Here is a 12310-nt window from a genome sequence, read left to right as displayed (position 1 = left end):
AGAGAGAGAAGTAAAAGAGGAGAGAGAGAGGGAGAAAAAGAGAGAGAGAGGAGGAGGAGGAGGAGGAAGAGGAGAAGGAAGGAAGGAAGGAAGGAAGGAAGGAAGGAAGGAAGGAAGGAGAGAAGAAAAGCAAGCAAGCCCGAGTAGGGGACCAGATCCAGAACGCCAAGGGAGCTGGTCACCGGATGGGCATCTGGGGACACAAGACAATTTGGCTTTGTCCTACAGTTGGCAGGACAAGGCAGACGGTCCCAAAGGACCAAAGGTAGAACTGGCAGTTGTAGGGACAGAGGCCTCAGTGAAGGAGAGCGCCCAACTGTCTGGAGCCTATAATCCTCTTGGGGCATTCCTGATGCAAGAGAAGGGAGCCCCAGAGTCAATGGGCGCCTGGAGCCAGGGGACTCTCAGTGAAAAGGACCAAAGGGAGCAGGAGGGGCTGGACCTTCCCATCCTTACGGGTGAAGCTACCTGGGTACAGGATCTGTGCAGGGCAGCTCGCTCCGCCCTTAGAAAAGTGGCTGGCAGGGCGGGGCACAAATGGATTGGAGAAAAGCCTCTACAGAGGCCAGAGGGGTGGGTGGTGGGCGTGGAGGCAGGGGGATCTTGGGGAGCAGAGGTGGGAACCCTAGCCGGTTCTGCTGGTGCCTGGTCACACCTCCCGGGCCCCACTCACTGGCGGCGCCCGCCCCTACCGTAGGAAAAATCAAACTGGACTGGTGGCTTCCGAGCCAATCCCGGAGCAGATGGGCCAGTTTGGACCAATGGCCGCCGCGAATATTAATGCGAGCTGACGCGGCGGCGAGGAGAGCTCCATTCAAAAACCAGCAGCTATTGTGGCAGGGCGCGCGTGCTGTGCAGGGCCCGCCTTCTGGGCTTGTTGGGGACCGACGCGGATGGAAGCTGGGTGCCCATGGCCGTGGCAGCGATGGCCGAGCGTGGCCGCCTACCGCACGCCGCTCCCGCGCCCGGCACGGAGGGGCTGCCGCGAGCTTTCCTGCAGAGCCTGCGCACCCTCTTCGACATCCTGGACGACCGGCAGCGCGGCTACGTGCACCTGCGCGAGATCGAGTCCCGCTGGCAGGGAGCAGACGCACGCGAGCTGCCCTGCGGCGTCCTCGAGGGCCTGCGCCAGGTGGCCCCCGCCAATGGCTACCTGACTTTCGAGCGCTTCGTGGCGGGTTTGCGCACCTCGCTGCTGAACGCCAACAGTGCCCCGAGGGATCAGGCACGCGTCGCTCCCCGGTCTGGGGACCAACCTTCGCTGCAGCAGCGCCTGATGTTCGTACCGGCCGACGAGCCGCGGACTGTCCTGGAGAGGAAGCCTCTGCCCCCGAGTGCGCGCTCCGCGCCTGCTGGCCCCAGTGGCACCTCCCGGAACCCTGAGCTACTGTGTGTCCCCGCGGAGGCGGCACCCTGTCCCAAGGAGCCCGAGCGGCCCCTGAGTAAGTCCCTGGAGCGGAGCCCGAGCGCAGATGCGGGTGAGTTTGGACGGCCCCCCAGTTCCACCTCATAATTCCTGGGACCTGTGCTGGAAACTGGAGACCGGAAGGGTCTCCTCAAGAGGGATGGAGATGGGAACCACTGTGGGCAGGCCCCAGAGCCAAAAACAAGGTTGGGTCCACCTGGATGGAAAGGGGCTTCGGCCTGTGCCTGTGTGAGCTGCGGGCAGAGGCCTGATACCAGGGCCAAGGGCAGGTCGATAATTCTGAACACCTAGGAGAAGCCCGCTCTGTCTCAAGCCTAAGTTAGGCCCTGGGGACATCTGGGCCCGCATCCTCATTTCTGTGTGGCTGCTTGGGCACAAGTTTCTTCCTAAAAGCAAGCATCCTCTAACCTGTCCTGAAGGTCCTTCCAGTGTGACACCCTGCAGAGACAACCCGGCCTGCTTCTCCACCCAGGCAGAGAAGGTGCGGGAGCACCCAGCACAAGTGCTGAAGAAGGCTGGGTGTGTGGATGCTGACGGGTGTGTGTGCCCTACAGCACCTGCTGCAGACACCCTGCCAGACACAGACCGCAGTCTCTGGGGAATCCAGCAGGCTCCTCTCCCTCCTTCCGGTCTAGTTGGCAGGGACAGGAGACTGTTGAATAGCCTCCTGTCTGCCTTGAGAACAGGACCTCATTATAGCTAAGCATGGAGGCAGGTTCTCAGAGGAGCCCAGGACCCCTCTGCGGCCCTGCAGCCCATTCATCCTGTGCACAGCCCTACCAGGTGCAGGGCTGCCCGCTGGTGGCAGCTGCCAGTCCATTTTGCCACTGGCCACCGCTCTGCCAGCCTCACCGGACCTCTCCTGCCTCAGCCATGTTTTACTGCCTCCCTTGTGAATTGATATAAACACATAGGGCTGGAGATATGGCTCAGAGGTTAAGAGCACTGACTGCTCTTCCAAAAGTTCTGAGTTCAATTCCCAGCAACCATCTGTAATGATATCTGGTGGCTCACAACCATCTGTAATGATATCTGGTGCCCTCTTCTGGTGTGCAGGCATACATGGAGGTATACATAATAAATAAATAAACCTTAAAAAAAATAAAATAAACACATACACACACATGTGTGTGTGTGAGAGAGAGAAAGAGAGAAACAGAGAGAGACTGCTCCACTTGTTCAAGCCCTGACCCCCTGTTCCTGTGGTAGGGGAGACTTCTGGACATGGCTGGTGTGACTGTGAGTTTGAAGTCAGCCCTGAGATAGGACTGTGTACTGAACAGGCTCAAAGTTTGCCTGTGGTACTGATCTGTTCTACCTTCAGTGGCCCTGGCTCAGTTACTTCTGAAGGTCATGTACTCAGGGCCCATGGCGTAGGAATATTTAGCCCACTGCTCTGTAAGCCTAAGGCCAGGCTCTGGCTCTAACTCCTTTATGGGTCAGCCCAGACCCAGTAAAAATTACGGTGTGGTTGACAAAGCTTGCTTTGAAGGAGCCACAGAACCGCGTTAGCCCCCACTCCCATGGGAGAGTCCTCCCAACACAGATATGGCCTCAAATTCCCAACCTTGTGGAAAAGAGGTTTATGTCTCCTTCCTGTGCAAGTCAGATCCAAGTGTCACAGGGTTCCTTCCTAGAATTCATTGCCGGTACCTGCTCTGGCCCCACCTTCATGAGGCAGTGTCCTTCTTGCGTACCTCCCATGGCCTCACCCTGAAACTGCAGGCTGGGACATGAACTTTGAGGCCTGCTTGGAACTAGAATCTCTGTTATGCACAGCCGAACACAATTATTGTCTCTGTCACTCCTATGACAGTTGCAGGGATGATCCTGATGCCAGGGATAGGGTTAGGGATCTGGGGGAAGGTACCCTCCTCTCTACCTGCACCCCACTTTTGGTAGATGGGGAGGCACTCCAGATAATGTTCACAGGGGTCTATGGCACATATATGCACACCTTGCTTTATACTGTGGTTCTTTCTGGGCAAGAATTATGTCTCCATCACCAATCGAGGATTGGCTTCCTTGCTACCCCATGCTGTGCCACAAAGCCCCATGCATTTGAGAAAGATGAGGGACTAGCCAGAGGGCTCTACTGGTCCATACCTTTTGTTTCTTGGTTTTGTTTTTCTGAGACAAGATCTCTCTACGGGATTATATTTGGAACTGGAGCTCACTATGTAAACCAGGCAAGCCTTGAACTCACAGAGATCTGCTTGCTTCTGCTTCTTGCGTGCTGGGATTAAAGGCACAGTATACTACCACGCCCCGGCCTTACCATCTCATCTTTTACACATACCCTTTGATACCCTTGAGAGGTATCCACTATGGTTTTTTTCAGGCACTGGGGGAGGAGTGCAGGAAAGAGCTGTATTCATGCCTTCCCCTGACCCCTCAGGGAGTTCACAGCCCTCCTTGAGGCAGGTGAGGGAAGCAGGGCAGGTAAGAGGAGACCGAATCCCAGCCAGGTACAAAGTGAACAGATAGAGCAAGTTCACGGAGGAGATGGGAAAGGTTCCCAGGACAGCCCTGGCCCTGGGGTTTGTGTTATCAGAGTTAACTGGAGGGTTCCGGAAGGGCTGAGGAACTGGGATGAGATGTTAACAGAGTTAGCTGGAGGGTCCTAGAAGGGCTGAGGAACCCATTATGCAGGCCCAGAACTAAGCGATGACCCCGACTGTCTGCTACAGGTGCAGCATCCTGCAAGACCCTGGACGTAGGCACAGGTGAAGCTCGGCAGGCTCCACGGGCTCGAGGCGAACGTCGAAGACATACCATCACCAACGGTGTGGACTGTGGCCTGGTGAGAGGGGCCACGGCTCTGAGGGACTCTCTGTGTTGTCCAGAAGGTTGGAAACCACGAACCTGGTTACTTGGGGAACCCCTGTAGGAGAACTGGTTAGCTCTGAATCTCTTTCTCCTGGGCTTGAATCTGCTGGAGGGAAGACAGGCAAAGTCAGGCAGAGGGTGGAGAAGTGGTTCTTTAGGGATCCCTGGTGACAGAGTTTGGGCCCCTGCCCTGCCTACTTCCTGAGGCTCTCACCTCTGCAGGCCAGCTTAGGGCACAAGGAACGGGGTGCTGAGTTGCCCTTGGGGAAGTGTCAGTAGAGGGGCGAGAGGGAGGCCAGTCTCCATTACCACCTTCATCATCCAAAGAGGAGGAACTGAGCTATGTTCTCCAAGGCGTAAGTTTGAACCCAGCAAACACTGGTGCTTCCATCTGTGCATTTGCAAACTGCCTGTGTGCTGACCCGATGCTGGTGCCTGCGTGCTGGTCTGCCCCTGCATAGGTCTCAACTTCCACACCCGTGGCTCCTGGAGCACACGGGTGTGTGCACGTATGCCTAATGCCAGTCTGCTTGCCGGCATGCGTCCATTCCTGTGTGCACGTGTGTGTTGTAGTTGAAGCAGATGAAGGAGCTAGAACAGGAACAGGAGGTGCTGCTGCAGGGCTTGGAGATGATGGCTCGCGGCCGAGAGTGGTACCAGCAGCAGCTGCAGCGTGTGCAGGAGCGTCAGCGCCGCCTGAGCCAGAGCAGATCCGGCGCTGTGAGTGTGGGGGCACCCCTGCCAGACGGACCCGAGTTGCCCCGGGGGGGGAGGGGGCTGCCTCTGGACTCCGAGCTGAAGCTTTGGAGGAACAGGAGTGCCGGATGCAGGAGTCTCCTCACGGCCTGGTGTTCCCTGCTTCTCTTCCAGGACTTTGGGACTGCAGGGAGTCCTCTTCCTCTGGGGAGGTTACTGCCCAAAGTACAGGAGGTGGCCCGGTGCCTGGGGGAGCTGTTGACCGCAGCCTGTTCTGGCAGAGTGAGTGTTCTGGAGGCTCCCGGGCACCCCTTGTCCTTGTTCTGGGTGCTGTGCCCAGAAGAGGCCTGCCTGATTGTGCACTCCCACAGGCTCTGCCCTCGTCTTCTTTGGGGCCCCTGGGCTCTACCTCTCCCTCAGCGCCAGTCTGGCAGCAGCAGACCATCCTCATGCTGAAAGAGCAGAACCGGCTTCTCACTCAGGTGAGGTGTGGGAAGATGGGGCTGGTGCTGGTGGCCCTGCAAACCCTGACCACGCCCCTGCCTGTACGCCCGCCCACCCAGGAGGTGACCAATAAGAGCGAGCGCATCACTCAGCTGGAGCAGGAGAAGTCTGCTCTCATCAAGCAGCTGTTTGAGGCCCGGGCTCTCAGCCAGCAGGATGCTGGGCCTCTGGACTCCACCTTCATCTAGCTGGTTGTACCTCGCTAGGATGTGCACGCCGACTTAGCCCCAGCTCCACGGCGCTGCTTTGAGCCTGTCTTCTGACTGAAGGTTTCAGCGCTTAGCCCTCAGGGCCCTGGAGAGGGCACCTGCCTCCACTCTTGTCGTCTGGGCTGTCGTGAGGCTTGCCCCAGGCTGGCCTGACACCATACAGTGGGTGCTGATCGTAGTAGCGCTGTCAGGCCTGAAGCTGCTACTCCATTGTCAGTGGATGGCAGAGGACCGTTCCTCATATTTATCTGGTTTTCAGCAGCCCTGGACAAAGAAGGGGGCATGTTTACAGTCATCCTGTCCCCTCTTGTAAGGCTGGGATCTTTGGTATTTAGTAAAAAGTACTGGTCACCTCTGAAGCTATAGAGAAACCCTTTCTGGAAAAACCAAAACCAAAAAAAAAAAAAAAAGTACTGGCCACACTGGGCTGTATTTCTCATAATGCCCAGCAGAGGCCGCTGGCTGTGCTGGGTCCCTCTGCCCTGTTGCTCACTGTGGTGTTTCTGAGTGATTAGAGTTTTTGTGCTGAGGGTAGGCTAGGAAGCCTGAAAGACCTAGCTCAGGGGTTCCTTCTCTCCACCAAGGGCTCTAAGACAATCTGATTGTGACTCAGGAACATGGGATGGAAGGATGGGGCCCGAGAAACCTCTAAAAGGGGGTTCTGTTTGTGTCTGTTGGGAGCCACAGGGACAGAAGTCTGTAGCCGAGGCCAAGAAGGAATCCGGCTGCAGCTGGACCAGGCCAGTCTGGTTCCTAGAAGTACGCCAATACTTACCTTACCGTCCTGCCTTACCTTAACTGTACAGGGGAAGATGGCATCAAGGTAGCTCAGGTGTGGCCCTCTCCTAGGGAGGCCCCATCCCCACAAATGGGCGAGTTTGGACTTCCCAGCTAAGTTATGAGTGCACTGTAGCAGAATATGCCCATTCCACAGGGTGCAGGATTCCCTAGGCCTGGGATCTGCTCACGCATCATCTTTAATGTCCTCCTTGGTCCAACAGCGTGGTCATAGACTCAGCCACAGAAAGATGAACCAGGGAGCCCCGGGAGAAACTGAGCATCCTTGGATACCTCCCATTGGCAGCTCAGATGGGTACAGATCGGATGAGGGGCGTCTCTGTTCAGCCTGGTCTGGTGGGGCCCGGTGCTTGCAACATCATAGGTGAATTCTGTGGTCTGGAGCCCCCAGTATGGACTGTGAGCATTTGGTAGTGAAATAACCCTGGAGTCCAATTTCCCCCACTGTGCTCGGCCTATAAAGCATGCCAAATCAGGTGCAAATTAGTCCAGCACCCAAGCCTTCTACTTCAGGAATTAGTGGTTTCTTGGCTGGAGGGAGGGCTAGATCTAAAAGGTGGTTTGTTGTGTTCCATGAGCTCGGAACACCCAGATGAATTTGCCTTAGACCAGTGCCTGCCAGGGACAGGTCTCCATGGCAACAGATTGGGTCTGCCCTCACGCCTTCCCCAAGATGGCCCCCTCCTTCCTTGGGTTTGCCCCTATACCCCTCTGCTCAGGTCCTAAGGATACTTGGCTAGTCTAAGAGGTTCTCTGGACACAGCCTGTGACATCCAGACTAGGGCCTGACTCTGCCCGTTCCATGGAAATACAGGTCTCAACAGCGTCTTGAGTCTTGCCAAACTCTTCCGACGGCCAGGCCATCTCCAAGCTCTTCCGACTGCCAGGCCATCTCAATCAGTCTCACTTTCCTCTTGGCTTTGCCCAAGCGAGTTACCTCATCTACTAGAGTCCCTATCTTGTCCACTGGACTCTGTCTAAGCTTGCTCAGGTCACATGGCACCGCAGAAGGACACAGGTGGTGGCTGGACATAGTGGCCCATGCCTTTAATCCTAGCACTCAGGAGGCAGAGGCAGCAGGCAGATTTCCAAGTTCAAGGCCAGATTGTTCTATAGAGTGAGTTCCAGAACAGCCATGGCTACACAGAGGGACCCTGTCTCAAACCCCGTCTACACACACACACAAAAGACGTGGGCAGCTTTCTCCCTGCAGTGCCTGTCACACCTTGAAAGGCTGTGTGCCCCTCCTCACGTCACAGGACTGGAGGTAAGAGACGGGACAGCACAGGCTCCACTCTGGGGTGACATTCTGAAGACCTTTCACCTATCAGGAGGGAGATGGGAACAAGGTGACACAGATGGAATCCAGCCAACATGGCCTCGTAGCCTTGGTATCCCAGCAGGGAGAAAAAATGTGTTTGTGGTTTCTAGAATACTCTAGTTTCTTAGAAGTTTGCAGCTTGGAGCCAGACTGCCTGTGTGGTCCTAAAAACCTCAGGGGAGAACTGTTTTTTTCTTTTCCTGAGACAGGGTTTCTCTGTGTAGCCCTGGCTGTCCTGGAACTCACTTTGTAGGCCAGGCTGATTGGTCTCAAACTCCAGTCTGCCTACTGAGTGCAGGGATTAAAGGCATGACCACCACTATCAAGGGAAGACTATCAGTGGTCCCAATAGGCAGAGGCCAGCTCAGATGCTGCCCGGAACCCCAGTCCTAGTGCTGTAGGAGAGGAAAGTATCTCCTGCAGGTTGACCTGTCTTCCCTGAGCTTAGCCTGTGATCTACACTCTGTTGCTGGTAGCGCACGTAGACTCCCAGCTGTGACAACACCAACTGTCTAGAGACACATCTTTCACTGTTCTCGAGGGACACTTTGTCCCCTGGTTGAGGACACAACAGGCTAAACGTGTTTTGTGTCAAGTTCCGAGGAGATGAGCTCCTCTATGCTTAAAAGAATCACAGGTCACAGAAGCTAACAAGAAACAAGTAGACAGGGTACTGGAGCAGTCGGAGCAAATGGTAATGACACGATTCTTGATTTCCTGAACATGTGGTCAAGGGGCAACAGCCTACATTCTATTTTACAAAAGGTGCTACCTTTCAAGAGAATAAGAGAATATTAAACAATAGTAATCAACTTCTAGAAATGAAAAATACTGCATTTAGCCGGGCGGTGGTGGCGCACGCCTTTAATCCCAGCACTCGGGAGGCAGAGGCAGGCGGATCTCTGTGAGTTCGAGGCCAGCCTGGTCTACCAAGGGAGTTCCAGGACAGGCTCCAAAGCTACAGAGAAACCCTGTCTCGAAAAACCAAAAAAAAAAAGAAAAAAAAAAAAAGAAAAATACTGCATTTAAAATGAAAGTCTCACTGGGTGGTGGTGGCGTATAACTGACCAATCCCAGCTCTTGGGAGGCAGAGGCAGGTGGATCTCTAAATTCAAGGCCAGCCTGGTCTACAGTGTGAGTTCTGGGACAACCAGGGTTACACAGAGAAAAACAAAAGTATCCACACATGAACTAAAACATCAGATGAACACTTTCAGCCCACCCAGAAAAAAAAATTATGAATTTTGAGACAGGTTAGGAAATTAATCCAGAGAACAGCCCTGGACATCTAGAAAGAATGAAGGAGGTGCAGGACCTCGGCTGGTGGGTGAGGCTGGACTTCCTGAGACAGGATAGGATAGGGACATCCACAGAGCTGGCATAGTTTTCTAAGACTGCTCAGTGTGTCTAGTTTGTAGCCCTGTGAGCCATGTGAAGTTGAGGCCACACTTCCCTGACTATGGCCAGTCTCCTCTGATGAGAGTTTGTTTTTTTTTTTGTTTGTTTGTTTTTTATTTGCTTTGCAATGGGGTTGTGTGATTCTTGAGCATGAAACTTGTGGATAGAAATCTTGTAGATGACATCGTCCTCTGGTGTCAGAGGTTGGACTTGCCCACCAGCCGTCAGTTCCTACAAGAACACGGGCAAATTCCAGTGAGTTTGGAGGAGAAGCTCACCCTTGTTTTTTTAACTAATTTATTTATTTATTAATTTATTTATTTATTATGTATACAATATTCTGTCTGTATGCCTGAAGGCCAGAAGAGGGCGCCAGACCTCTTTACAGATGGTTGTGAGCCACCATGTGGTTGCTAGGAATTGAACTCAGGACCTTTGGAAGAGCAGGCAATGCTCTTAACCACTGAGCCAGCTCTCCAGCCCCTCACCCTTGTTTTTCTTTCTTTTTTTTTTTAATTAAATCACTGTTTGGCCCATTAGCTCTAGCTTTTTATTGGCTAATTCCTACATCTTAATTTAATCCGTCTCCATTAATCTGTGCATCACCACGAGGTCATGGCCTACCAGAAAAGTTTCAGCATGTCTATCTCTGGTCACCCTTGTTTTTACAAGACCACAATGACAGAAAATAAGTCACCTACCGAAAGCCCCCCGAGGGGTAGGAAAGTAGAGGAGACTCTGAGGGAAGAAAGGGAAGCAGCCAGAGGGGACAGGAGTCACTGGAAGGGTGATGGAGGAGGGGCATGATTGAGAACAGAATGTAGTGACGCATATATACAGAAACGCCATTGGGAGATGCTCACCTTACTAGACCTGGATGGAGGTGGGTGGTCCTTGGACTTCCCACAGGTCAGGGAACCCTGATTGCTCTTCCAGCTGATGAGGGAGGGGAACTTGATCAGGGGAGGGGGAGGGAAATGGGAGGCGGTGGCGGGGAGGAGGCAGAAATCTTTAATAAATAAATAAATAAAAAAAAAAGAGCCGGGCAATGGTGGCGCACGCCTTTAATCCCAGCACTCAGGATCTCTGTGAGTTCGAGACCAGCCTGGTCTACAAGAGCTAGTTCCGGAATAGGCACCAAAGCTACAGAGAAACCCTGTCTCGAAAAACCAAAAAAAAAAAAAAAGAAAGAAAAAGAAAGAAAAAGAAAAAAAGAAAAGAAATCCAGTATTCGGGCTGGAGAGATGGCTCCTCAGTGGTTAAGAGCATTGCCTGCTTTTCCAAAGGTCCTGAGTTCAATTCCCAGCAACCACATGGTGGCTCACAACCATCTGTAATGAGACTTGGTGCCCTCTTCTGGCCTGCAGGGATACATGCAGGCAGAACACTGTATACATAATAAATAAATTAAATTATTATATATTAAAAAATAAACCCAGTATTCGGGCTGGAGAGAGGACTCCGTTGCTGAGAGCACTGGCTGCTCTTCCAGAGGACTGGAGTTCAGTCCCAGCACCCACATATCAACTCAGACATGCACACAGTTACAACATTAATGCACACAGAATAGAAAATGGCCAGATATGGTAGCATACAACTTTAATACCTACACTTGGGGGAGCAGAGGCAAGCAGATCTCTGAGTTTGAGGATAGTCAGGGCTATATAGTGAGACCCTATCTCAAAAACAAAATTTTATATGGCAGTCTAAAATTAATTTAAAAAAATTAAGGGCCAAAACTATATTCACCTCAAAGTCCATACCCAGAGATGCTATCTCTACAGAACACAGACAGACCAAAACATTTTCAAACAAAATTGAAAGTTTACCATAAAAAACTATCACTAATGGCAGCCACAGGTGTATCAGGAGGAAGGTAAGATTCAGGAAAGATTCATTGATAAAAGACAGTATTGTAGCAAGGGAATACCAGACAATGGTTTCAAGAGAAACCTCCCCCCCCCCCAAGATGGTTTCTCTGCGAACAGCACTGATTGTCCTGGAACTCACTTTGTAGACCAGGTTAGCCTCAAACTCAAGGAGATCCACCCTTTTCCCACGTGCTGGAATTAAAGGCATGTGCCACCACACCCAGCTAAGAAGAAGCTTCTCTGTGGGTTGAGGGCCAGGTGGTTTGACCTGGGATTGCATGATATTAAAATCAAGTAACTGCTGGGTGCCACAGCAGACTAGGAATGAGGATGGAGTCCCAAAGCCCAATCCTCAAGGAGAGAGGGGGATTGGGCTCCACCCTTTCCAGGGGTGCACTTGAAAACTTGTGCGCTGGGGCTGGAGAAAGGACTCAGTAAAGTGCTTGCTGCACATTACAAGGACCTGAGTTCAAACCCCAGCACCCACATGGCGGTGCATGCTTGTAAATCTCAATACTGGAGAGAGAGGGAGACAGGCATCCTTGGGTTTCCCTGGTCTATCCTAATTGGTAATTTCTAGGTTAGTAAGAGATACCTAGACCTCCATAGGTACATGCACACACGTGTGCCAACATACACACGAACATGTACAGGCATAAAATGAAAACCTGGACATAAAAGTAGTTGAAATAGGAAAACCTAACTGAACAGTGCCTAATAACAGTGGCGCTGTTTTGTGGGAGAAATCCAAGACAAAAGAACGGTAATGTCAACAGTGGCCAGCAAGGAGTGGCAAGGAGTGACTGGTGACACAAGGCGCTTTTAGGTGTTTACATAGTGCATAAGCTGGACAGTGTGCCAGTTAACGTTACATCGTCTCAAGTATGCCTGTTAAAATAACAAGCAAACCAAGTTCTATTCAGATAATTACATGGTGTATGCCTTCCAAAGGGGGATACAGATGGGAGAAGGAGGAGAACAATTAAACCTAAAAAAAAAATACATTCACAGTGGGCACAGTGGCGTGCACACTGTGGTGCCCACCTCTGGGAGGCACAAGGGCGCACACTACAGTGCCCACAGCCAGGGGCACAGGGACGCACAGTGCAGTGCCCACAGCTGGGAGATACGGGCACACACTGCGGTGCCCATAGCTGGGAGGTACAGGGTGCCCACAGTTGGGAGGCACAGGGGCACACACTGCGGTGCCCATAGCTGGGAGGCACAGGGTGCCCACAGTTGGGAGGCACAGGGGCAC

At 52.8% G+C, this 12310-nt stretch overlaps 1 protein-coding gene across 2 annotated transcripts; it reads left to right on the top strand.

Moving 5' to 3' along the window:
* The first annotated feature begins 867 nt into the window (after positions 1 to 867).
* Sapcd2 (suppressor APC domain containing 2) lies at positions 868 to 6038 on the top strand. 2 transcript variants are annotated; one of them, XM_026778730.1, is made up of 6 exons: positions 868 to 1442; positions 4117 to 4229; positions 4829 to 4975; positions 5126 to 5233; positions 5323 to 5433; positions 5515 to 6038. In XM_026778730.1, the coding sequence occupies exons 1-6, from the start codon at positions 911 to 913 to the stop codon at positions 5641 to 5643; spliced, it is 1140 nt and encodes a 379-aa protein (XP_026634531.1). In that variant the 5' UTR covers positions 868 to 910; the 3' UTR covers positions 5644 to 6038. The 2 variants fall into 2 exon arrangements, with proteins under 2 accessions (XP_026634531.1, XP_005346366.1); XM_005346309.3 differs by having other exon boundaries at positions 868 to 1478.
* The last annotated feature ends 6272 nt before the right edge of the window (positions 6039 to 12310 follow it).

Source organism: Microtus ochrogaster, chromosome 4 (assembly GCF_000317375.1).
Source record: "Microtus ochrogaster isolate Prairie Vole_2 chromosome 4, MicOch1.0, whole genome shotgun sequence".
Lineage (NCBI taxonomy): Eukaryota > Metazoa > Chordata > Mammalia > Rodentia > Cricetidae > Microtus > Microtus ochrogaster.
Note: the sequence above shows the minus strand (reverse complement) of the source record. Positions and strands in the feature narration are given on the sequence as shown.